We start from the raw sequence: 26,561 nt of genomic DNA, 5'->3' as shown, positions 1-26,561 counted from the left end.
TTTATTGCTAAAATCCCTACCATAAATCTCACCAGAAAGGAAGTTTCTGTTTCGCCAAGTTCCTACTCAGTGTCCTTGAGAAAATAAGTAACAACACACTCAAAAAAAAAAAAATCCCATAGTGGTTTACCTCGCACATCCCTGTACCTTGTTATGCTGAGTGCTTCATTTAGAGAGGACTGACCTCCCCAGCCTTCTTCATCCCAGTGCCCTTCGCTGCAGGGACACACCAAGGAACAGGTTTAGCACTGGAGAGAGGAGCCGGGTGATGTTCCAGCGAGGGTAACCCTGCCGACTCAGCATCCCAAAGGTGTGTGGAGAGTCAGCGTGACAGTGACTGCTCTCTGAGAGGTGATTTTCAACAGGAGATATAGGAGCTGTGCTACAAGTACAGAAGCTGTGAATACAGCCATTCAGTTATGCCCCTTGTATTTCATGAAATGCAATTTCTTCTGTAAGTCTGGGCAGGGACCTGGGCTCACCTCACAGCAATTCTACCCAGTGCAAGCCTTGAAATATTTTGTCTCCCAGCTTTTCTTAGTAGGACGCAAAGAGCATTACAAGTCATTCAATCAGGTGCAATGAATTACCACATCAAGATCCCCAAGTGCGTAATCTGCCTTACCTGAACACTCACAGGAAAATAGGAAAAATCTATAGGTTTATTTTACTGTGTTTTACATAGACTGCCACTAAGTCCTGTGAACAAAAAGGCACTGATTTGTTTTGCTATTAGTCATTAGGTGTAACAGAAGGAAGTGGGAATGGACAATCAGCAAAATGGAAACATGCACCACAGGACTTTGTAAGAGGCACCAAAAAGAAGGTATCTAGAACATTTCAAGTCATTAAAGCCAAGGACAAATAGCACTGATCAGGTAAGAAGGTCAGTCTTCAAGAACTAAACGAAGTTCAGAAATACAAGATCTGAATGAGGCTTGAAAAGTTTAGTTTATTAAAGGAATACATGTCAACACCAATACAACATAATGCATGTTCAAGAAAAAAAAACCAACAAAGATAAGAAACAGGATTGTTTTTGTGCAACAAACTCAAGACTGTGCTTCCCTTGACAAAACCATTATCTGAGTCAGAGGTAATATAAAAACCTGTAGCATCTCAAACATTCGTTTCTGGCAAGTCATCTTGCCAAGCGCCCCAATCCTTCCACTCTCGGATCTCGATTTCCTCACTACTAATGTACTTGAAAAAGAAATATTTTGGTGTCATTAACTGAACTAAATGCTTTGCAATGAGAGTGTCTGGTCGTCTGGTTTCAGCTAGAACATGGTTTTCCTTCTGCTGCTCACAGAAACCAGCTCATGCTCCTGTGCTATCTTATCCTGTCTTTGCTTGCAACTGGCACACAGGCACAACCTGAACATGAGAGCATTTCAAAGTAAAATGGAAAATTCCTTTTTTTTTTACAGTTATCACCAGGCAAATGCAATGGGACAGATCAACACTGTCAATGCCATTATCTAGTGACTAGGCTAGAGAGCCCTAGGGATGGAGTCAGGTGGCCAAAGGGAGGGAGGCTTCCCTTGAGCAAAGAGCCCTCTCCAAAGTCACAGTCAGGGCAGTGCTGGAAGGAAGCTCCAGACCAGCTTGGTCTCTGCATTAGAGATTTCCGACCTGATCGACGCAGGAAGTTGTTCCTGTGGCTCACCTGAGGGAGTTCCTGTTTTGAAGCCAGAGGGTGGTAGGTTGAAACACAGTTTCTGAAAGTGAGGTAATCTTGGACAGCACTCCGTAGGCAGTGATACTAGTGACCTGGTTACAACCTGCAGTGTTGTGACAGCCCCTCTGCTGGCCCAGTGATCACAAGAAAGGAAAAATAAAAAAAGAGGGGAGTGGAATAATTTAAAAAGGAAAAAAGAAGTTTCCAGATTTCCTTTGTTTAAGTGAAGCATTTTCCTTTTCCCACTTTATTTGAATACACCGACCTGGTGTCTAACAGATGGAGACTGTGCAGATGCACTTTTGGGAGTGCCCATAAAACACACTGCTAAAATACAACTGGAGGGATACTTCTTTTTTTTTCTGTTGTAAATTCAATAATCATTGCTGTCACCTCACTATCCCAAAGGAATTTGCCCTTTGTTCTCCGGATAAAGCTGGGGAGAAGAAGAAAAAAGGAAAAAAAAAAAGAGTGTGAGCAAAGGGAACATTTAGGAAAAAACCCACAGATCCATAATTGGTACAGGCATGTCAGTACATCAGGAACTGATACAAGCATGGCTGCTTAGCAGTAACAGCAGTGCTCAGCAAAATATTCTGCGTGTCTTATATTCTTCTCTCATTCTCCAGACCTTTCTAACAAACAAACAGGTCAGCTAATTGGCTCATGCCCAAGTCTTACCCACTAGGGTTTGCTCAGAGATGTCACTTAGTCATTTGGCATGAGCAAATCCCAGGCTTCTTCCTGTTCAAGCAGCAGAGTGGGTGAAGGCTTTCTTTGATTAATTAAGACTATTAACAAACAAACAGGGAGTTCAGAAGCTTCCTCAAGCACAAGAACACGAGCAGAAAGTTTTTTCTTAAAGTAGCAGCTAAAAATAGAACACTCAGAGGAAGGAAAGTTCATTATGTGACAAAGCAGTGGCTGCAGCAATGAGAGAAGTGTTTTCCTTTTTTATCTATATATTTATTTAGTGCTACACTTTCTTGCTCCTTATTAGAGTGCTAAAGCAGTGTTTATCCGGCTGAGGAAAAGATTTCCCTTTCTGTAGTGACCTTAACATATAGCTTACCAAATACAACAGAGTCAAGAGTTTTAAACAGACATTTCCAGCCAACAAAGTACAACATTTGACAGCATTATTTGCCTTTTATATGCTCTTTCCAGAGTGAGAAATGATATTCTATTTTCAAGACACATTCCACAGTATTATGCAACAGCTGTCTTAATTTTTAATGGATATATTATTTTTAATGTCAGGTTTTGCATAAAGCATATTAGTATTTTATTTAGCATACACCATTAATAAATTATTTGTTTCTTCATTCCCCAACCCCCAAAGAGCTGCACTTCGCATAGGGAAATTGTCTATTGACACTATAAAAAAAATTTTCAACTGGCACAGTCTGTAGACACTTCCATCATCAGACAAAGCAGCAGGAGGACATTCCTGTTTCTATTCAGCTGACAAACTGGCAGTGCTAAACATGCTGTCCAGGAGTTGCCTTACAAACCTTCCTCTGATGAAAGGACTTACACACACGTAGCAACCAGTTGTCATAAAAACAAGTCAGCACCCTGGATAACCAGTGACTCCTGTTAAACAAGTTCACTTTTGGCCCAATTGCTCCAGCGTCCTTTAGCCACCATGTCCAAATGGTTTGAGACATCCAAAGGAAGCAAGTAAGGGTGCTCCTGTGCCAGAGAAACTTGTCCAGTTGACCTGAGTTTCTTCAGAGGGCACGTGTCTCTCATCTCTGCAGATCTGCCCATTCTATAAGGGCAAAAAATGGATGAGATTTGATGTCTTCAACACCAGCAACGCCAGCACCAAGACGCTCCGCAGGATTAAACTGCAAAAGCTTGATATAAAAGAAACACATATATGATTCAGTGAGTAAGAACAAAAACAACTGCTTAAAAGTTCCAGAAAGGTCTAAGGTAAGGGACATCCTACTGTTTTCCTGCTCTATGAATTACTTTCAAGAGTGCAAAAGCATACTTGAAATTGCTAAAATCCAGTAAAAGGAAGAAGACTCTCCTTTCCTTGAGTCTCAGTGTTACAGTCTTCAGAGACTACTGATCACAGCATGCAATTCCCCCAAGCACTGCACACTGGGACTTCATTTTAAGTGTAACCTCATTTGAAAAAGAGACAGCAGCAGCCCGAGCCTGCATCAGTAGAACTCTGGACACTACATTTGCTTCATGTTAACCTTTGCTCACACCACTGTATTCTGGCTACATCGGGGATAGTGGTCTGTAACTTTTCGTTTCATAAGTTGTGATTTGGTCCTAAAACATCAGGGTTACACAGCCAGTTCTCTACTTCCTAAAAAAAAGTTTCAGAGAGTCCTACAAATGGTCTAAAACTGAAAAATCAAAAGCCCAGTGGAAGAAACAAAACAGTGTAATGGCTACATGGAAATTTCCTGAAATTCAGCAACTCATTTGCTTTTCAGTTGTACATCACATGCTGAATTCATGTGAAAAGGAAATCACAATATTTACATCTGTTTAAAGATACCAATCCATATAAAAGGGAATGCAAAGGTAAACTCCAAAGAGACTAATAAAGACACACAAAAATATTTTGAGGTTTTAGAGAACTGTTTATACTCTATTCAATTACAGCCAGTACAAAGGCATGACTTCTTGCTTGCAACAGCTAATAGGATAACTTCTCTCAGTTGTCACTTGGAAAACTCTGTATTCATATCTTGATGCAGTCAACATCTAAGTGAGTTTACATCCATAAACATAGGAGTTTACACATTTTAAGATGGCTCTGCTATTTGCAGTCATAATGTCACATAGTAAAGGTAGCTTGCTGACAGTGAATGGTGCTGCTCCAGTATCTCCCACAAGCCAGCACACACAGAGATGCAGCCAGGGTGTCTCTGCCTTCTGCTGAAATACAAGCAGCACCAGCATGGGGAAAGTAAGTATGGTCACTTATTTTCTGGAGTTTGTCCTTCCAGCAGAACTTTAATCTTAGAAAATAAATGCAAAACAAACTGCAATAGATACCTACTGAAAAGTCATGCTGCATATTTTGTTGCTAGAAAAAACTGAGGGTCCCTGAAAAATACTGGGTGCAAAATATCAAATCAAAATAAAAAAAAAATTAAAAAAAACGACCAACAACAACAAAAAAACCCCCCAAACAAATAAAAAACAAAAACAAACCCACAAAATTCACCAGAAAGAAATTCTGTTTTCTTAGACACTGACTAAATGAAGAAGGTGTTTACAACGAAGTCACCTGGACTGGAAACCACAGCAGGAGACAACACCTGATGCAGTTTTCTGTATAACTGAACACTGATGGCAGAGAGTTATTCCGTGATGTTTTGACCTGTTTACCCTTGGCAGTGGGGGGAAGGAAAGTCACAATGACAAATTGCTATCCATGCCAAGAGAGCTCTCTTCCTTTTCCTGACAAGGTTTCCTCAACAATGAATGGCAGCTTCCTTGGATAGTCACACAACAAAAAAGTGATTTACCTCTTCATATAGCTGAACCTCCACCAGATAAGTCACCACCCTACACTAGACAGCTTGACCTAACAGCCACTGGAAAGACTGGTCTCTGAACAGTTTGGCCTTCTAACATAGCTGCCAGTGGCAGAAATACGTTTGCTACTTAAACCACAAGTGGCAAAAGAGACATAGGCAACACATTAAAAGAAAAATAGGCAACACATTAGTCTACAGTGAAAAACAATCCTACACAGGCAGGGAAATGAGGACTGGGTGACTTCATTTGTCTTTTAGTCTTAATGGGAGAAATTCCCTTCATTAAATGATTTTTTGCTTTCCCTCAGTCATTTTGCTCTATAGCACCTGTAGGTGAGGGTAATAATTTGCTACCCCTTAACAACATAAATACAGATTATATAAAAACGGAATTTTTCTTCAGTCATTTCCGTTTCTACCCTTGCCAGAAACACATAGACACATGCTTTCACCTTCAGTGACTTCATGTCACATAGTCAAAACAGGTGGTGTCCAAACATCTAGTTCCATTTCCACTAATCATTTTGCAATAATGGCACAGAAATCAATCTGTCACTGGGTCTTCCGACTCACTGAATTTTCAAAATCTTTTTGTTTTCTTCAAGAACTACTTTTTCCACTCTGTTCTGTTAAAAACTACATCTAAGTGATGTCCTTATTCATGTATCCACTAGCAATGTACTCTTCAAAGCCAAACAGCACAGTTCACATATATCACTTATTCTTCTCAAGAACAGGTCAGATCTAGGCACCACTTCCTCAATTATGTCAAAATTAACTAGAAGGAAGATCCCATTACTAAAAGTTCAGTCATGACCACCTAAAGCTAAGAGTAAACTAAAACCATCTGACTGTATTATTTCCATTAGGTTGAAAATGGTGTATCACTCTGCAAGCTTGCCTATATTTTACAGATTCCTACTCTGCCTTTTGTTGAACCTATCAGTTATCTTCTGAATACAAAAGCCATTGTGTTCACAATATAAAGCACTTTTCCTAACAAATGTCATCCATAAGGTTTCCTGGAGGACAGCTACAGATTTTCAACCACACCAAGGTCACAATGTCGAATCACTGCTACAGATTTCCTGATACTTTAAGCTATCTTGCTGAATTGGCATCAACATTTTTTAGTTTAATTCATTACAAATTTTTCCACAAACATTTAGGGCAGAATTGCTAAAATGCTCATGCATCACCAGCAGGTGTTTCCAAAGCAATCAGCGTTTGCCAAGCTTGTTCTCTGAAGAAATGGCAAAGTACTCCAATGTTTCTACAGACACACTTGGCAGGAGAAGTCAAAGTCTCCAGATGTGACAAGACAACTGGGCAAAATTCATCAGTGCTGACAAAAGTGCTATCCATGTTCCTATCAGCAGCTTTCTGTTTTTACATTTACTTCACCAGAACAACTTAGGTAGGTAAGTACTTGCCCCATCTATATGTCTACATACAGAAAACAAATTTTCCCCTCACTTACCTGCTCAATCAGTGATCTGGCTTCCTTTGATACATGGTCTGGTATACTCAAAGAAGTGTGAGTGTTTATTCCTGATGGATGGCACTCAACCAGAGACTGGAGAAGAAAAGGAAAAAAATAAAAAACAAGTCAAAGCAGGGAGACACAATTATTAATTTAAAAATTGCAGTGTTGGATTATCTCCTTGTATACATGCAAACTATCACACACAGCCAAAATTTCAGGGCTTGCTAGTATGATGTACTGACTCTGGGAGGAATGTCTAGAGGCACTGAAGTCATCCTGGAAATACAGCTTTAGAACATTTGCATCTTAGAGCTTCTCTGCTCTATTGCTCAAGCTTGAAGACTGAGAATTTGGTGGACTTTGCTTTCTTCATGCAGAACTATAAATCAATCACCAGTTTGATTTGTCTGAACAACCTTTCTGTCAAAATACCGAATTAATGTCTAACAGCAACATACAGCTTCTATACAGTCCCAGGAAATAACACTGAAATAAGAAAAGCAAAAAGTTTGCAGTAGTACAGGTGGAATGTTAGAGAACTTGGATTTCACTGTGGTTAAGAGGACGACATGGTTTTGGTTATTTTTTTTCAGTCCTGAGTTTGATAAGGCTTTACCAAGTTGTTCTACAGAAGCTTGAGCATGTCTTGTTTCTCTGGTCCCAAAGCAGACTAAGCAAATTGAGAGTGCTCAGGTTGCCAAAGCACATCTGAGAAAGACAAGCAAGGGAAGCACAACTGGGCACACCACATATGAGAAACTACTGGCCAAGAAGTCAGTTCTATCGAGTAACCTGCCCCCAGCCCTACCTTCCCAGTGAGGAGTTCAAAAAGAATGGCACCCAGGCTCCACCAGTCACAGGCTTCTGTCTCTTCTAGGATAGCACCAACCTCTAAACACAAGACATTTCAATTAATATTAAAAAGGTCAGTTACTCCTTCAAAATTAACATATATTTACAAGGTGACTGTTTAATGCTGACAGAACATATACTAAATACCACAGAGCTTTCATTATGCCTGCAATTTAGTTAGCCCTTTAGCCACCTACAGATCGCATTGTTCAAACACAGCAGCACTATACATTTCATGCATAATTTGCCTTTTCCATGCATACATAGGCACTTTCAAGACTTGTAGGCATTACAGTTATGAGTCTTCTACACTGGACAAAACTGGACAGTGACAGACAGTAAAGCAAACTATATGTAGAGACTATACTGTGGTCAGAAGAGCTGGAGTGACCAGAGCGGTCTGAAGTATCCCTACAAGCAGCACAAAGGAGATTGCAATAGACTCCTGCATGCCATAATTTTGTTTTACAGGGCAGGATTTCTCCCATGGCTAATCCACACCCTTTTTCTGGGATCACCATGGGAGGCTTTTCACAACAGCCTCTCTGGTCTCAGGTAGACACGTTAAATCTACTTCCCATAGCATAACCACAGCCAGTGTATTACGACAGCTCAGCCCAAACTGTCCCTCAGTTTGAAATGTTGTTTTCCTTTGCACCCAGAAAGCACCCAAAGCTGCTATTGTTGTACATGCACAAGTAGAAAGGGGAGAGGGGAGTGAAGAGACCCTTGTCATACACATACATGCATTCAGTAGCATGATGCATGCAGAAAAATTGGCCTTCACTGACTCAGGCTTTAAACTACAAAAATTATTAAATACAAACACTCCCCGCTGTCTGCTCTAAAACATACAGAAAAACAGATTGCAAAGAAGATGAAATCTTCATTTTGACTGTCAGAAAAATGCAGAAGCTGCACTAAAATAGCTTTGGTGGCAAAAGCCACACCAGCTTCCCAGCAGAGGACAACAATTAGCATACAGTCATGAGCTGTTGCTGTGAAAAGCGTTGCAGCATGTGTGGAAAAATCTTGCTCATCATTTTATGGAGCTTGGCATGAGCATGGCCAAGGAGAGCTACAGATGAGTCACACTGCAGGGTCAGGGAGAGGAAGGCATTAGCCTCAATCCTCCCAGATGCAGAGAAGAACACACATGCTGAGCACAGGGATGCACAGAGGGCTGCCCCCTCGGGCAGCTGTCACACAGGCTGAAAGATGCTCAGCACCTTATAGAACTGGCTTGAGGTTGCTGTTGCAAGAGCAACAAGGAGGAATGGCTCAGGCATTGTTTCTTTAGGTAGCTCAACCCTCACACTGAAAATTTTACTACAGTTAATGGCCTCTGAACGACCAGTACATCACTATAAGGCTGCCACATCTCAGGATTTATTCCACTCCTTACCGATTAATACTCCTATCAGCATCAAGAAACTTTCACAAAGATACAACAGCAACCACACAAGGAACTCTTATTAGCATAATTACATGCATTTTCAAAATGTTTTAAGATCTCAGGCAAGTATCCAGATGAAGCTGAAACTACAGTAAATTGAGAGAATTTGTGTAAAAATCAAAATTTGTTCCTGGAATTTAATTTTAAAGCCCTTCAAAAAGTCAGACCTTCCAGCTAACTGTCCTTTAAAAAAAAAAAGGGGGGGGGGAAGAAATAAATATATTTTAAAAAAAAAACAACTAAAGTTGGGCCTTTCTGCACAAACCAGCTGGTGAAAGGTTTTCATAGCATTTCTCAGTGAAAGCTACTAAATGGAAATGCCTTTCCAGTCTGATTGCGACTTCCTAGAGCTGTATGTTCCAATAATGTACATTCAAAAACTAGATGACATGAATGGAGATTAAAATATAAAACTAAATACTTTAGACTTCCTCAGAGGAGAGTTTTCTTTTCCATGTGTATATCCTAGTCTAAGGGAACTTTCTTCCCAGCAAGTGTTTTGGGTTTTTTTTAAATTGAATTACACACTTATTTTAGAATAAGGACAGCAAAGCCAAAAATGAATTAACTACTACATTCTCAGTGTTCCTACACTACCATTAACTTCCCCATATTGACACATCTTAAATTCCACAAAAGGAATCCATTCTTCCCCAAAGACATTCAGTGGGGATGGGCCTTATGAATTACAGCCCAGTAGAAAAAAAATATTGTGAAAAAAACATCATTCAGAGGACAGGGAAAAGAAATTCTACAGAAAAAAAAAGTTTATATTATTTCCTTTTATGTTGTCAATCACAGATGCTGATCGAGTTCTTTTAAGCATCAAAGTTACGCAACCCTCTTTCACTGGATCACACACTGTTCATTACAGGAAGCAATTTTCTTCACTGATGAAGAAAATGGACAGGGTAAGAGTCAAAAAGTAAACTACAGTCCACTTCTTCAAAATCCAAGCTCATATTTTCAACTGTAAGAATACTTTCAATATATGCTCAGCCAGAACAAATGTCACTGCAGTTCTCTTAGGAGAGAAGCACTGAACTCTTCCATCCACTTTTGACTATGACCAAAATCACACAGCTGGGATAACACAAGCAACACAGATTTCTCCCTTGGCTGAAGAGCTCTGCCTGGGTTCTCATGCTCACAGCAGCAACTGCACAAGTCATCTGACCCAACACAGAACAGAAAATGGAAAACTCAGTTGAGGGGAACACCCGAATATCCTTTTTTTATAAAACCTTTTTCCTATTATGCTATGCCTGCTTTCCTAATGCTTTCTCTAGGTTCCAAAGGTTCCTTATTTCAGGTTAAAATAAATGTTTTCCTTAAAAAAAAATGTATACTACAAATAATACCACATCGCCATTACTGCATTTTATCCTGACTTCACATCACAAGAAAATTTAGAAACTATAGATTATGAAGTGCCTTTGAGGGACACAGAGTAGCTCGTTAATGTAATATAACACACAGAGCATATGCTTTTCTTAAAGCTTTAATATTGCAATAAATCTGAACTATAATATCTGCCTTTACTAAGAAAATATTTTCATCTCAATCCATCAGCAAATAATTAGACAATAAATGGTAGTGACACACACGCTTAAGTAAATAACATAGGAGTATTTGTGCTAAATCTTTCCTTCATGAACCTTGAAATCAAGGACCTTATCCAGATACAAGCACACACATGTGCACAGTGTTGGTGCTTCTAGAACTAGCAGTACAAAATTTGCAGGAAAAAAATTTATATCATCCTCAAATACAAAATCCTTTTGAATCAGAGAAATAATAAAGTAGGGTGAAAAAAGAGTCAGTAGATCTTCCAACTTTACTGCAATTTTATTGAAGGGAAAGTTTTCCTCTTTCCTTCTTCTCACTGCCATGACATCAAGCACCAAGCAGCACAAGTCAATAGCAATGCTGAATTCCTGCACAAAGCAATTCCAACAGCAGTTGCTGGAGTAACTGAAGGGAAGGAGATTTGTAAAAGGCTATCAGGTTTGGATAAAGACAGATGGTACAGGTAAACACCTTCAGTACCCTGCACTATCCTCCTTCCAGAGCAGCTGGTCTCACCTGAAAGGACATTTCTTTATGGTTTCCATACTTATCTCAATATTTGCATTTTACACAGGAATACCTTACTTCCTGATAAGGGATACATAGATGGCAACACCTCATTTTAAACCAAAGTGCCAGTTCTCAAGTAAAAAGCAGGACTTCGCCTCCCCTGAACACACATCCTCAATGAAGTCATTGACAGTAAACCAAGGCTCATGTTCTCATTCTTTCTACAGCACCTTAACTTGAAATACACCCTTCACGCTGAAGGATTTCAAAGGCTTCTATTACCACACCTACAACATTTTCTTCTAAAACCAGCTTCCTACAGGGCTGACAATAAGGCCTCACAACCAGCACACACAAACATTAGTTAACATGAAAGAAGCCAGGCTTAAAAGAGGACTTGGATATTCACTGTACAACTCAGGCCAGGTAGCTTGTGAATCACCAAGAACAGAAACTTAATCAAAACCTTTGTAGGACAAACTGTAACATCCAAAAAAATGCATCTGATGCCAGCTCACAGAAAAACAGGCTCTAGGTGGATGCACTGCTTCACCAGACACCCAGGAGTCAGGAAGGGCTTTGCACTGAGGTGGTTCTCTTGGAATTAAGATGAGAATTTGATAAGAATTTGAAAACCTGAGAATGCCCTTTCCCTCACCCCACATTTCAAGGAGAAACATTGTACTTTCAAGTAGCATTTCTGCACTGATAAGAAACCAAGGAGACCTGTATGAACTATCATCAGGTGTCTGAAACTGTTTAGGAGAAATTAACTTGTTCAACATCCTGAAAACAAACATAATGTTTTCTCTTTCTGTGGCCATTAAGATAAACAGTATTGCACGAAAAACCAATAGAGACACTTTGGAAATTCTATTTACCTTACACTCATTTAATTTTAAAAGATAACTATTTTATCATATTTTGATGTCTACATATGTAAAGAAGCATTTGCAGAGAATCAAGTAAAATGAGTCCAAGCTAATTTACCCTCAGCAGACTCACTCAGCCAAGACACCGTAAGCTACAGTCACTAAATAACACATCACACAAGCAATCTGACCATAATGCTTTGCCTAAAATGCTTTAGCAATTTATAGAACACACTACTGAACCATCTATAGATAAGTAAAAGAAGTTTATCATGGTCTTTAAACAATAAAGTAGTGATGCAAGTCCAATGAACATTCACTAAGATCAAATGGAGTATGAAAATAGGAAGCTTCATCTTAAAATTGTTTCAAAAACATATGAGCATCTATGTTCCTTTTGGGAAGAAATTTCCTCATGCCAGCAAAAAAAAAAAAAATAATAGAGGCAACTCTGTGTTCTTCCTTTCTTTTAGCAGTCCATGATGGAATCAAAACTTCCTCTAAATCATGTGACAAAAGAGACAAAGAAACTTATTACTGCTCTGTTACCAAAACAAAGCAAACACTAATAAATCTTTCAACTAGTTCCATTTATTTTCACAAGGTATATTCAGTACTATCTTAGAGTTTTAGATCCATCTCTAAATAATAATAATAATAATAATAATAATAATAATAATTAATAATAATAATAATAATAATAATAATAATAATAATAATAATAATACACAGGTAAAGTACAGTTTCTTCTAGAGTTAACAAGTCTTCTTATTCACACCAGCCATATACTTTCCATGTTAATTTTTAATACTGTTTGTCATTGCTTTTCAAATCAAGCTAGGCCATCTTCAGATTTTGATGCCCAAAGCTCCCTCGTCTGTCCAGTGTTTTTCTTTTCTTTTTAGGACTATCCTGAGACATTAATGTCACACAAATGCTAGGACAGAGTTGGAGACAAAAAGTAGAAAGTCCAGTTTTACACTACGATCATGAGACCAACCCACCCCTCGACACCTCTCAGGGTCAATGGCACTTTAATCCCCCACAGTTATTTTGCTTCTTAAACAATCTACTCAAATTAAATTACTATAATGCAGACCAGCAGATTTAATGAGTGCTTGCAAACTCCTACTGAAAAACACATACACAAATAACATGCAGGTTTTCCAGCATCAAACATCTATTTGGTAAACAGAGGCAAATAATTTTTTTTTCCTTATTCATTAAATAAAAATTACAGCTAATAATAGCAACCTAGCAATTTTTATTTTCATGCCTTATATTTTAGGTTATCAGCTGCACTTTGCATCTGTATTTTCAGTTGTTTAAGAGCAGAAGCGACATCTTCATTTGGGAGTACAAAAATCAGGTTGCATATTGAAACATTTTGCCCCTTTTTTGGAACAAAATCCTTTACACACAAAGCCTTTTTTTTTTTTGCTTAGATTTTGCATTACAGAGAAGTAACAGCAGGTTAGAGAAAACCAAATTTACCATATATTTATGTGTGGGTTTCTGTGAAGGGTAGTTTGTGCAAATAAGGCTTGATTATAGCACACAGCTTATGAAAGCATCAAAATAATAGAATGCATTATTGATGGCCAGTTTCCTACTTACATTTTCTATGAAGCTAAGCTCCCTTTGGCTTTAGGATCTCAAGCAGCAAATCTCCCGTTTTTAGTAAAAAAAGTCTGGTGAAAATTCGTTGTTTAAACACTAAAGAAAAAAGACACTAAAGGCAGCCTAGTTCTGAAATCTCATTCTCCAAAAACACTACAGGGATGCAACAGAAGCATCCCCGCTGCTAAAACAAGAACTTGGAGAGTGTAAATAAAACATCTCGTTCACACGTCATATTTACACAAGATGTTAGACCAGCAAGCCACTTCCACAACATGACACTTCATAGATTAGTAGCAAAAGTATTTTAGAGATTTCTTTTTCTGAGTAAATTCTCAATCTGTTTTAGCTGAAGACAGCCTTGATTAGGCTATGGCTGTACACAAATTTTGTCTTTCTGACAATATTAAGCATATTATTAAGGGTTTGGGTTTTTTTAAAGTTACCAATTTTATTTTAAAAATCAAGAGTGGAATATAATTATTACTGCATTTAAAAGTTCACAACTCTTTATGTTTAAGATCACAATGTTGGCAAAACTGATACTTAAATGACAGAAGGTGATCATTTGCATTTCAAAATTCATCTGTCTTGCTTTTTCCTCAATTAGACCAAAACATGTTGATTCACAGGTTTGTGTGTGTGTGTGTGTTTCTTTTTTAAACTTATTTATAGAGCAGAATAATGGCCCCCCTGCTAGGCTGGCATTTGCTCAAGTTTCTGTCCATGTAAATTGAATCTGTTACCGGAATTTTCCCCCCTTCAGAATACCAAGGCACATTAACCAAAAGATAAAGAGATATATTGCTGATACTATCAGCCACCAGGCAGGTGGGTAATGCAAGGGCTTTTTTGTTAGTTTTTGTGGGGATTTTTTGGACAAATATGTGATAAGAGTTCTCAGGGGGCACGGAGAGCAAAGGGCTGTTTAAACAGAAGTGAATCATTCTCATCTGATCTCCTAATAACTTTGTATTCAGACATCAGCTGCTTAGCACACTTTAAAACATTCAGAAAACAAAATTTAATAAAGGGGTTTAGTTAAATGAAAAGTTAAACAAACAAACCATAAACCTCACAGTAGTCATTTTAGCCTTATTAACACAGCAGAAATTCTCTGTTACAAGTGCTTAATTTCTTCTTTAAAAGCAAAAAGGTTATTCTTGGCCAAAACCCCCACAGTTTTACTTCAAGTGGTGTTGAGTTTATAGGGGATGATTTATAACGCTCTATTTCCCTTGTGGCTTAGAGAAACAACATTTGACTTATCATAGGTGAACAGCAAAGATTTGGTTTGGCCATTAATCAAAGTATAGCATAGGCACTACTTTTAAGCATCTGCAGACAGCTTTGTTGTTGCTGTAGTTGGTTCAGCATGAACTCTTTTTTTTAAAACTGAGTAGAACTTTACAGCAGTAAAGAGTTTTCCAGTTTTACCAAGATTCAACATAACTATAACACACCATGACTCTGAGCTTCCGAGTACAATTCTTGATATGCAAATCATTACAAATGAACCGCATCTTCCCTCTCCAGTTCTTAGGAGAAGTCAGGCAAATTAGCGCCAGCAAGTGCAACAGCGAAATCCATTAATAGTACAATGCCACCTCCCGTCAACAGTGAGGAAGTGCTGCCTCTTGCAAAAGATGCAGCCCTGCTTTTAATTTATGATGATCGCTATTTCATACAAAAGTAATTATATTGCTCACAGGGAACAGTATGCAGCTTTTTTTAACTACCTCTTTCCCCTCTTTCCTCATTTTTTGACGCTTGTGAGTTTATAATGTGTGCAGTTGTTCTATTATTTTATATATACACTGCATAATGTCATTTTGACATATGCAGTCACATTGCCTCTCCACTTTTCCTATGATAACAAGAGCTGAACAAGTCCCTGCTATTTACGATGGCAGGGATCTGATCACTGTTTCCATATCAATATTACCTTGCTTTGCTTTAAAGCAAGGTTATACTCTGGTGTACTAAAAGCCTTAAACACACAATCCTAGATCCTTCAAGAAAGCTCCACATAGGTGGACCTCTAGCCTCCCCTGGGAAAAACTTCCACACTAATATATTATTATCCCTACTCCCTCCAGGAATTAGTTTCTGATACATGAATTGTAGAATTAACACTCCATGTTTTCTTTTAACCAATGAAACAACTTTGGATTTAAATGTATCCTCACGCACTTCACTGCAAAGCACTTTATAACTTACACAGTGAAAATGCAGCATCTGACACCTCATCAACTTAAAAGATACAACAATTACAAATATATTTTTTACAATTTTCATGTATCTCTGCAATACAATTTCATACCTATTTTAAATTGAAATAAATCTGTTTAAATTTCACATTCATCCTCTCCTTTTTCTGTCTCCAAAATTTGCTCCTCAAAAATCAATGCAGAAGAACTGCAACCCCAGACTCATCATCTCTTCTCAGTCTCCAACACCACACCCTAAAAGATAGTGTTTATTCATAAGGACATCTTCCCTTTCTTGCATACTTTTAAAAGAGTGCACTTATTTAAGTCACAAAATGTTGAAATAAGGTAGCATACAAGTCACCATATCCAAACCCTATTCTGTATCAAACTCTTCAAAATACACACCAAGCCAAACACATGGAAAAAAATTTCACAAGCCAAGTTTTACTCTATCCTTCAGCCAGGAAAGAAAAAGAGAGGGCAGGCTGACAACCCAGAGGTAGGGCAACATAACACATAATACTGAAAATCCTTGGAAAATTCAAAACAAGATAAAGACTCAATTTGAGACACTTTATTTAGTTACCATGTTTTATTATGGCAAATCATAAGAACTGATGAAATTTTGTGGAGATCACTGACTCACCTCTACAAAACTACAGCCCGTCCTTCAGCAGAAAAAAACCCCCAAATTGTTAGAAACATTTATAACCAGTTTTAAAAAGCAGCTTAAAAATAATATAAAAATCCCTAAAATTGCCAATTTATCTTAGTGTCCTGAACTGAAGTACAAGTGTAATTTCAAAATCCCTATTCCAAGAAGCAGTTTGAGGAGCAATGCTGTCATGATAAAGAGTTCCAGGGACACAGACCACTCCTTAAAATAAAAAAAAACTTAACATCCAAATGAGGAGATTTTTCCCTGTGAAAGTAACTTAAAGAAAGTCAATTAACATGACTATTTTTTTAAATACTGATAAAAAGTTCTAAAGCAACATTTACCAGCAGCAGTAGCTTTAAGAAAGCTGCTTTGGGCTAAGCTATACACTATTATTGAATCATTGCTCATAATGGAATGGCACTAAACTCCAAAATATATTTTTTGGTGCTAAGTTATACCAAGTACTACTCTCCTACATAAAAATTAACATGTAATAACTACTTGTAATAAGTACAAGTATGCTTTTCAGAGATAACATTAGGATCCAGAAATATGAAAGGTAAGAATCATAGGTTGGTATCAATTCATCCACCTTGGATATATCTAGTATTTGCATTTGCAAATCTTCATCTTGTAGTTCCCCAGTTACAGACACACAAAGCAAACTGCAGCTTGGGGTAGGGCAGAGAGGGCGGAGAGGAGAGGGCAACTTAACCAAGAAAAGCCTGGATGGATACCACACCTGTGCTGTGAGGTGGAAATAACGACACCGTGGAAAACTTTATTCTTGCATTTGGGGACTTCTAAATATTATTTCAACTGCTCCCTAAACACTTAATTACTGCAGGAGTTGGCTGGTTGGGGCTTAGGGGGCAAAAAAAGCCTCTCTTTGGATCCTCATTAAAGTACAGAAAAATTAAGCTTTGACTTTCACAGCTCATTAATGATGACAGGGTGGGAAAAGGCTGCACTTCCATCTTTGCTGCTACTCAGCTAGGGAGCGCTTTGTTCAAGGCTGGGTTAGGAAGGCAGGAAAACACCTCTTTCTAACAGGTTGTCATGCATGTTGGCAACCAGCACACATTTCTACTTAACAATCACAAGAATTGCTGGGATTCCCCAGTTACCTTGTTCTTGCATTACAGTTGCGTGAGGGTATAATAAAGGTGTTGGATTTGCTTTGATAGGTAAAAAGAATTATTCTCTGTAATACTTGCCCTTTTGACTTGCACCTGAATATAAAATATATTATTTATTATTTATCTCAAGAAGCTGGCATTCAAATTTTTGTTGAGATCCTACCACCTGTATTCACAGAGACAGTTCCTTACTGCATTTCAATTGTGAGACAAAAACAGAATAAACACCTGATGCCAAACTAAGTTCAGAACTTCCATTGCTGGTAACTCTAATTTTTTCTGAGCACATTTGCAAACTCTGAACTTGAGGACTACCTGCATGTCAAACTGCAATGCTTGCCTAGACCAGGGGCTCAGCAGAAAGTTATGCTGGCATTTCAAAATCAAAATACAAAAGTAGTTTTTTCAACTCTAAAAGTCATTTTTATAAGCTAGCTATGAAATTTTTAAAATATGAAGCTATAAGTGAATCATCTGATTTTTGGCTGTCACTACCATTTGACCACTATATTAGCAGAAAATGAATTGGAAAAATGAAAAGAGGGAGGGCTCAGTTTTAAGTGCCATCCTTGCGATGAGAGATATTGATTTTATCACCCTTATGACAGATGAAAGCGGCTCTAAGAAAAGAGCTCTCTATTTCAAACCCCACTGTAACTCATCAAAAATGTCAGAGGCATCTCTGTGCCTAATAAGGTTGCATTTTTCAAATTCTCCCCTTGCCCCCCATATTCTTTGCAAGTATAAATTTTCGTATTTTTAAGGCTCTTAGTACCATCATTTTAGTTACCAATATGTACTCACACACAGCAAATAACTGCAGGAAAACAGAACATTCTTTAAATTTGCTTAAACAGCACATTCAATTCAATTGCACTTTATGGACATGACATAACAAACACCACCACAGTTAAACAATAAAGCAGTTATAAGCCCTGTAGCTTTTTAAGACATTCAGGGGAAAAGCAAAGAAAATTCAGATACTGCATGATCTTGAGCTCTGTGCAACAGAGACTCCATGAGAAAACGAAAGCTGCTAATCTACTTTGCAAGTGAAACATCGTAGGTGATTGCTCTAACCTGGGGCACAGTACATTCTCTCTATGGCATCGTTGTCACAGGAATCTTCAACCTCCCTCCACCTGCTAAAATACGTTAGCTGAATGTGTCCTAAAAACAAAACGACAGGAGAAATCAAAACATTTTTCCCTTCCATTTTCTGCAGAAGTGAACTGTAATTACTCCTTTTGTAGCTAAAAACAGTATCATTAAGAATAATGGCATCATTAAGTACTAGAAGCTATTACTGGGGGTGAATTTGCTGCACTGATAATGAAGCTCTAGACAGGAAATGAAGATACTAATTACAAGATAAAACGCCTACTCAGTTAATTGGAAGCAACAGCGAATAAAAAGAAATGCATTTGCAAAAGTTCCTGACCTCTATCATTCAATAAGATGTTGTTTGGGTTCAAATCGCGGCACACAATTCCTTCTCTATGCAAAGCATCAAGGGCTACAACCATTTCAGCTGCCCATCTTTGAATGCAATCCTCGGGGATATAAAACCTGGAGGTTATTGCTAATCTTTCGTCGAGGTCCTGAAAAATTTGATGTATTTCCTTCTCCCCTGCTCCTGCTATTTTGTCTTCCCTTTTCGGTGCCGTTGTTTTACTTTCAGCTGCTGGTGACAAAGCTGAGTCTGTTTCCTCTTTCCCAGTGTCTTCAGTTTGATTGGAAAACAGCAACACTGCTTCATTTCTTAACATATCTCTGTCCAAGCTAACATCTTGAGCACCTGAGAGTGGGTTGGAAAGAAATAAACTTTCTTCTTTGCTTGTCGTGTTTAAGGAGCAGGCTCCAAGTCCTTGAAACAGAGCTCCATCTTCTGAACTACCTACCTCTTGATCTGATGTAAAGAGGGTCCCAAGAGTTTCCTGAGTGACACCGCTTTGTCCGTTTGCTTCCTTGTAGGACGGATCACTCACTTCTAGTGCCACATGATTTGGCTCTTGATCAAATGCTTTGCATGGCTCTGCAGAATTATTTAATTGCAACACATCAGGTGTTTCTAATAACTTCACTTCCAACACATCCCTATCAGTTTTTGTAAACTTTGTTGGCCTTGAGACTGCTGCCTCTTCTGTTTCATCAGACATACCAGGTAAGTTTATTAGGAGATCAGGCCTTCCTTCATCAATGCTATTTACATCATCAAAAGCAGCATCCTTAAAGGAGATAACTGGCACAGAGTCATTTGAACCCCTGCTTACTGTGTCATGAGGTCTCACACCCATTTTGCTTTCTAGGGCATCCAAGCTTCTGTCATCATCTGAGACAGAAAACAACGGCTTCAAAGGCTCCGATTTCAGGTTATATAATTTTTCTCCAAAATCAAGCCCCAGGAGCTCACTAGTGCTATCTTTGCTGTCTATCCTGAAGAGTTCCATGGGGCTGTTCTTTGATTTAGTTAATGAGTCCAATATCCTAGTAGGGCTAGCTGTTTCTGGCTCAGCATCATCCATGAAAAGCTTTCGTTCCTGAGGTGCAATCTGAGAGGTGAAGCTGTCGCTGCCAACAACACTGCATTTCTGTAAGCAGCTTCTCTCTTTGGTATGCAGACCTTCACTCTCTGGTTTAACCACTGGTTCCTCATTTAGAGAGCCTGAATCAATTTTTTCTTGCCCATATTCATTGCATAATGTTAAATAACTTGTAGTGCACTCTTCTTCTGAGCTGGATCCTGAGTCCATCCACTTCGAACTGTCTTGGCCATCTTCCTGGTTGCTGCTGTCATCCTGAGAGCTTGGTGTTAGGCTGCTCCTCAGCGGGACCACCTTCAGCATGCTCTCCCCGTAGCTTTCTCTGGAATCAGTGCTGCTACCAATTTCTTTAGGACTAGGTGTTGGTTGCTCCAGGTAAATTTTAGTTGAACTGGATGTCCTGGGTTCAGGAATTTCAAAGCTTTCTTCAGGACTTCTGTTTAAGAACTTACTGACATAAGACCACAGTTTTCCTCCTGAAAAAAGAAAACAATGGGGGAAAAGGGGAGTGATCTGTTAATTTCACTCAAGTTAGAATCAGTTTCATTATGAAACAGGAAAATATCCCCACTGTCACTATACTCCATATATCCTTATGTCCACAGAGTAAGTTGGATCCGCTGTCTTGGGAGAAAGGAATTACAGGCACCACAACTTGCCTTTCAAGTATACTTTTATTATTTTATAAAGATTTAAAGAAACTAATCTGAGATTAAGCTCCTGCTTTTTTGTTTTTAAACTTCAGTAAAGTTTTTATTTTGAGTCTGTCTCAAATTGCATGTTGGTCACTACCCTCCATCTGCTGTCTCAAAAGAAGCAAAAACTAGTTAAGATCAAATGGTTTAGTGCCCATCAACAGTTCTGCCTATACTGAATAATTCTGAATCACAGCTCTAAGTTCATGAGCAACATTAGTGGAAATGGACTAAAAACTACCTAGCAAGTTCAGTAAAGGAAAGGGAATTACCTCATATTAGCAGGGTATATTAAGGATCTGTTTCTCTCTTTGAAGAAGCTGTGAATTTTAGTTAAATATTGATAAATTTCTCCCATTAACTTCAGACCTCAAAAAAGTTTGTTATGCTTTGCTGCACAACACAAAGATTTATCAGTACTCTAAGTTACATTGGCAAATAGGTTCCTTCACAGTCTCTAAGAAAGTTACAGCTCTAAAAGTAATAGTTACATTTAAAAAAATACAAAATAGGACCCTTTATGTTTCCAAGTACTGTACATACTAAAAAAGCTTACAAATTCCTAAACATAATTTGTGCAAAATAAATAAGGAAGTTACTGTATCTCTTGTATGTGCCAAAGGATTTGGCGTAAAGCTGGAAAGCCTCCTTTAATAACTTAGGGAAAAATGCAATGCCAAGACATTTCAACTTAAAAGATTGTGCAGAAATTCTCAAAAATGCTGAAGAAATAACAAAATCTTTGTAGAATTAAAAATTATGTATCCAGCCCACTGGGCATCTGCAAAGTTTGAGGTTTGGGGGTTTTTATTTATTTGGATAAAACACAGTTTTATATTTCTCCAAAGTACAGCCTTTAATAGCTTGGGACTTTTTTAACACCCTGTGTATCAGGCAAAATTCCTTTAAAAAGTACAATAAAAGAAGAAAGTATTTATCATTGCCTAGGAACAGGTCTTCTATATTCCCAGGTATTTCAAATATAACATATCAAAGGCAGAAAAACCTTGACACTAAAAATTAATTTGCATAATATAGTGTGGAGTTTTCCTGCCCTCCATCCCCCTGGCTAAGACAAGACTTGTTTTTAAAGGGGAAAAAATCTCACTGGCTGTGGTGAATTTAAGTATATTAAAAATACTAAGAGGGAATTCTAACAGCTTGAGTTCAATGGTAAAAATGACAGTTTAGATCTGTTAATCCACATGATTTCTGCCATAAGTTACAAATGGATTTAGCACCAGGTCAGAATGACCCTTGCCACCTTCTAGAAGATGATGATAAAGGATGCCAGGTAAATGAACAGGAGCAAATGGAAGAAATGTTCACAGAGAAGAGAGCAAGAACTGCTATAGCGACCACTGTACTGCATAAGCACTTAAAATACTCACCCAGGGATACATTCAAAACAGGCACAAGCATGCCCTACTATAGCAGCAAGACACAGCTCATCAGTTGCTCCCAGCAGAGCAGCAGCAAAGCAGGGCAGCGACAGACTGTGAGCTTGCCCGGACAGAAACGACCCATGTCCTGTACCAGTGAGAACAAGGGCCCTGGTCCTGCCACAGGTGCCTGATGAGCAGCACCTCAGCTCTGTGAGAAGCACTGAGTTTGTGCAGACTCTTAAGATGAGGTCACTTGTTTTAAATACAACACGTTGCACAGGAGTTCAGCTGGGCAAGGGTGCTCTGCCCTGCCTTCTGAGCCCTGCAGCTTGCACAGGACTTCAGAATTACTGGTCTTAAACTGATTTGGTAAAAATAGAAGTTGTTCAACCCATAATCACAAATAATTCTTTTCTAATATTATACTTTTTCATTTATTCATGCTTTTGCTATGAAATGGCAGGGAGAGAAAACAATAGAAACGAGAATGAGAGAGCAAGAGCATACATAGTTTTATATACTGTGAAAGAGATTCTCCTCTTTTCCACACTTTCATCCATAACAATTATTTTCCTTTAAAATGTCAATTAAATTACTTTAAGTAATATAATAACTTTTTCCAGTTTAATAACTACGTGTAGAATTACTCAGGTTCACTTAATACTAAACAATGAGATCTCATTTGACAACCACAGCCCTGCTGCCATTAATAAAACACATTATTTAATAAAAAATAATATAGTCTCCCCATCCCACCTGCATTAGATTAATTAACACAAGCTAAATATTTTCATCTATGTATTACCAGTGTTTATTACTTGTGCTTCACAAATTCCTTATGAAAACACGAATCTCAGGTTTCCAAGTATGTTCACAGACCATGACTCACAAAGACTCACATAAAATTTTTGGAGCTTTGGAAAATACCTGGCACAACAACAATTCAGCCAGCAAGCAATGGCTTTAATGCAAACATTAGCACCATCAGTGTTACCTCAGATGCAAGTAGTAAGAAAAAGTCTTTGTAATGGGGGCCTGCCTTGAGCTTTGACCTAGGGATGTTGAAAGCTCAAAACCTCACTCCCAGAAGTATGAAAAATGCAAGAATTATCCTTGCACAGCTTATTTTTTCAGCTATTGATACATCAAGCTGCTCTCAGGACGACAACTGTCTTCTGCTCCCTCCATCTCACTTCATCAAGGATTTCATGCAGCCTCCACTAGAGTTTGGCCTCTGCTCAACATCTTGCTGCAGCTTAAGAAAGGAGATCCAAGAAGGATTAAAGAAATAAAAAGAGACACACTGGGATCAATCCTTCAAAAATCCACAGAAAATCACCGGAAGATTCAACATAAAAGTTGCAAAACCAAAAAAAACACATACCTTTATTCTTGCAGTGTTTAGAAATTCACTGTCAACTTGTGAAAACAGAAATGCAACAATAACTCAATTTTCTATTCGCAAATCTATTACCTTACCTTTTTAAAAAGAAATTGCTCATTAATAGTTACTTGTATTTAGAAATCACAGTGGAAATTACTACTTACTTCAACTCCAATGTAAGAGTTAAACGTGAGTAAATAAAAAAATTATGTCCAAATATGTTTACATACAAATAGTTCAAGACTGGCCTCCTGGTCAAGTGGAAATACATAAATAAATGCTATTCAATGATGGTGTTCTATAGTGAAAAACAACAATTTTATTCCTTTTTGAAAATGTCCAATCCAGGGTCAAACAAAAGTGATATTTGTATCTGCGTATGTAATTATGCCTTTATGAATGACATACTAATAATCTTTCCCCCTCTCCCCATGTGTTGTGTAAGATCAAGAAAACCCATTAGCAAGCCATGCTAATATAGTATCAGGAATCTATAAAAACTAAAATTACAGAAATCAATCCAAACAAGTAAGCTTCAGTCATTGTCAAATAGTCCAACAGACTAAATAACTATAAAAGCTACAGAATAAAGCTAAAGTTTATTAGTGTTTAATAAAATTTCAGAGGTTCAATATTAACTAATTATTATGTTTGTTTTCTTCTGCCATGAATTGATTCTACAACCAGTACAGTTTACTCTTTTTCTGATTTTATCAGCACATGAAAATCATTAAGCTCTACATTCTTCTGCAGTCATTCAACAAAAAAAATTCTTATTAGCAGTGCCATACTTAACCAGCATTCCATAGTCTAGCATTCTGGAGGTTATACCTCTGCTTTTAGAGGCAGAATCTAAAGTGTTAGCATCCAAAATATTCAACAGGAAATTCAGCATAAAGAAACCAAGTGATGAAGGTGACTAAGAATCCTGTTAGTTCCATATTATTTTATATTCTTTCAAACATTTCTGAAGCTTTTTTGTTTATTAAGACCACTTGATGCAGGGACATCAAAACCAAATACAGAGACTATACACTGCATAACATAGGATAAAACAAAACCTAACAAATCAGCAAATTTAGCCTCCTAAATCTGGTTTTGTTCTAGCTGACAAGAGAAATTAATGACCGTTGGATTCTTCCTCACCTGGTGCTCAGACAGTTACCATTTCAGCTTCACATCCTGAAAGACTGGCTAACTAAGGAGACATATGACAAAATAAAACAATGGGTTTTGCTAGTTTGGCCCATGAGTTCACTCTGAAGAATGATATACTCCAATTCTTGCAGAACTGGAATGCAGCTAAGAATGCAGTACTCACTGTATTTAGGAAATCCCAATCAAAGTCAAAATGAACAACCCAGGCTTCTAAATAAACTGTAATCTGATAGGGAAGAAAAACTGAGTACTGAAAGACATCTGCTCCAATTATTGTCCAACACTGGGCCCAACTCTCTACATCATCACATAAGAATTTGCTTACGGCTGGAAGTACCAATCCTAAATCATGCACCTCATGCAAATTAATAGCCTTCCTTGCTGGAAAAGGAACATTTTTATGATTTTCAAAGAATCACTGTCCTCCTTTTCAATAAAGTCATGCCTACTGGTAATGCAATGACTACATAAAATTAGGCTTGTACAGTTTCTAAGCCAAAAGGGAACCAGATACACAGGCACTACCATGGTGAAACAATAATGTTTCTCAGCATCCCCGTGGCAGCCCAGGCAGCTGTGCCATACACATGAATGGGAAGCTCATCTCCTGCCTAATCTCTACCATGACAGCAGTTACAAGCACCAGGGTCACATATATATGGCTGCTTCCACTGCTGCTGGTGAATCTCTGCTACAAAGTTTGCTAGTTTAGGCACAGCTCCCACTTCAATGCACTTGGATCAAAAGCTATTATTTCAAAACAGCCTTCTGAAAAAGTCACTTGCCAAGGACCATATCACCTTTCCTACATTTTCCGATTGCTATCAAATATTTACAGCTAGTATTATCTCCTTTCCTAATAACAAATCCCCAGCTTTGCAAGCCAGAACACTACCATGTTGCTGTCTATCAATTGCTGCGTGCAGCAACCCTCTTCAGCAGGAAGTTTCTTGAGTGCTCTCCAGATTGATAGGAACTCCGGGTTGCTTATGCTTAAAGAGATTTGACAGCTTTTAACAGCCACTTAAACTTTGATGTCCCATGGAAGCCCCCCAGCCTATTTTTGAAGCATCTGTTTCTAAAATTTCTGGAGTTAGTAGTGCCAAGAAGAAGCGAGGCCTTATTAACATCAGATTGGCTCCCTACCACACAAGGACTTGCCAAGTGCCTTCCAACAAAGCTACAAGAGAACTTTCCGGACTTTTGTGCTTCTGAGGCATCCTTGAAACCTCCAACTGTGGCTGTGAGAAAAGGCTGTAAGAGAACCCAAGACCTCACTGATCAATTCTGAGCAAGGAACACCATCATGATTTACCAAAACAAAAAAAAAAAGTAAAAAAGTCTTAATCTTGAGTCTGCAGTCAAGCTAACATACCTAACATCGTAAATTAGCATCACTTACAAATTTGAGTGGCAGAATCTTCTTTCCTATTGGAATAGAATTACTTGCAGTATGAATGTTAAGACCATTCATAAAGTCACGACAAAATTTCAAGAGACTCTCGCTTAAGAAGTACAACCCTAGAAATTTTTATCCTTTTCCAACACTAACTACAAGCACATTCTCTATTTATTTTTGGTCTGAGATGGACGAAATTTTAAGACTGCTTTATCTGTAAGGATTCCTGATATAATTATCCCTGTCATTTAAAGGATGAGTGCTACTAATATAGAGTGATATGATCAAGACCATCATCAGTGGCGTAAGTAAGACAAGTCCCTCCACACAGTACAGCATAATTTTAGCCCTATTTTTATTCATGCTTTATTCACATATTGCTAGATGCCTTTCTCTTGAATCGTGTTCCAGCACCAGTCT

The 26,561-nt window shown here is 38.1% G+C and overlaps 1 protein-coding gene across 2 annotated transcripts in view; it reads right to left on the bottom strand.

The window, feature by feature from the left end:
* Nucleotides 1-932: 932 nt before the first annotated feature.
* RPS6KC1 (ribosomal protein S6 kinase C1) overlaps nucleotides 933-26,561 on the bottom strand; it is an 89,215-nt gene continuing 63,586 nt past the window's right edge. Inside the window, exons 12-16 of one of the 2 annotated variants that reach the window (XM_071578356.1) lie at nucleotides 19,019-20,596; nucleotides 18,658-18,747; nucleotides 7,494-7,576; nucleotides 6,680-6,775; nucleotides 933-3,543 (exon numbers count right to left, since the gene is read on the bottom strand). In XM_071578356.1, coding sequence (XP_071434457.1) covers nucleotides 3,433-3,543; nucleotides 6,680-6,775; nucleotides 7,494-7,576; nucleotides 18,658-18,747; nucleotides 19,019-20,596 — 1,958 coding nt within the window. In that variant the 3' untranslated portion in view covers nucleotides 933-3,432. The remainder of the gene's footprint in view (nucleotides 3,544-6,679; nucleotides 6,776-7,493; nucleotides 7,577-18,657; nucleotides 18,748-19,018; nucleotides 20,597-26,561) is intronic. The other variant, XM_071578367.1, reaches the window with a different exon arrangement.

This window comes from Pithys albifrons, chromosome 2, assembly GCF_047495875.1.
Source record: "Pithys albifrons albifrons isolate INPA30051 chromosome 2, PitAlb_v1, whole genome shotgun sequence".
Lineage (NCBI taxonomy): Eukaryota > Metazoa > Chordata > Aves > Passeriformes > Thamnophilidae > Pithys > Pithys albifrons.
Note: the sequence above shows the minus strand (reverse complement) of the source record. Positions and strands in the feature narration are given on the sequence as shown.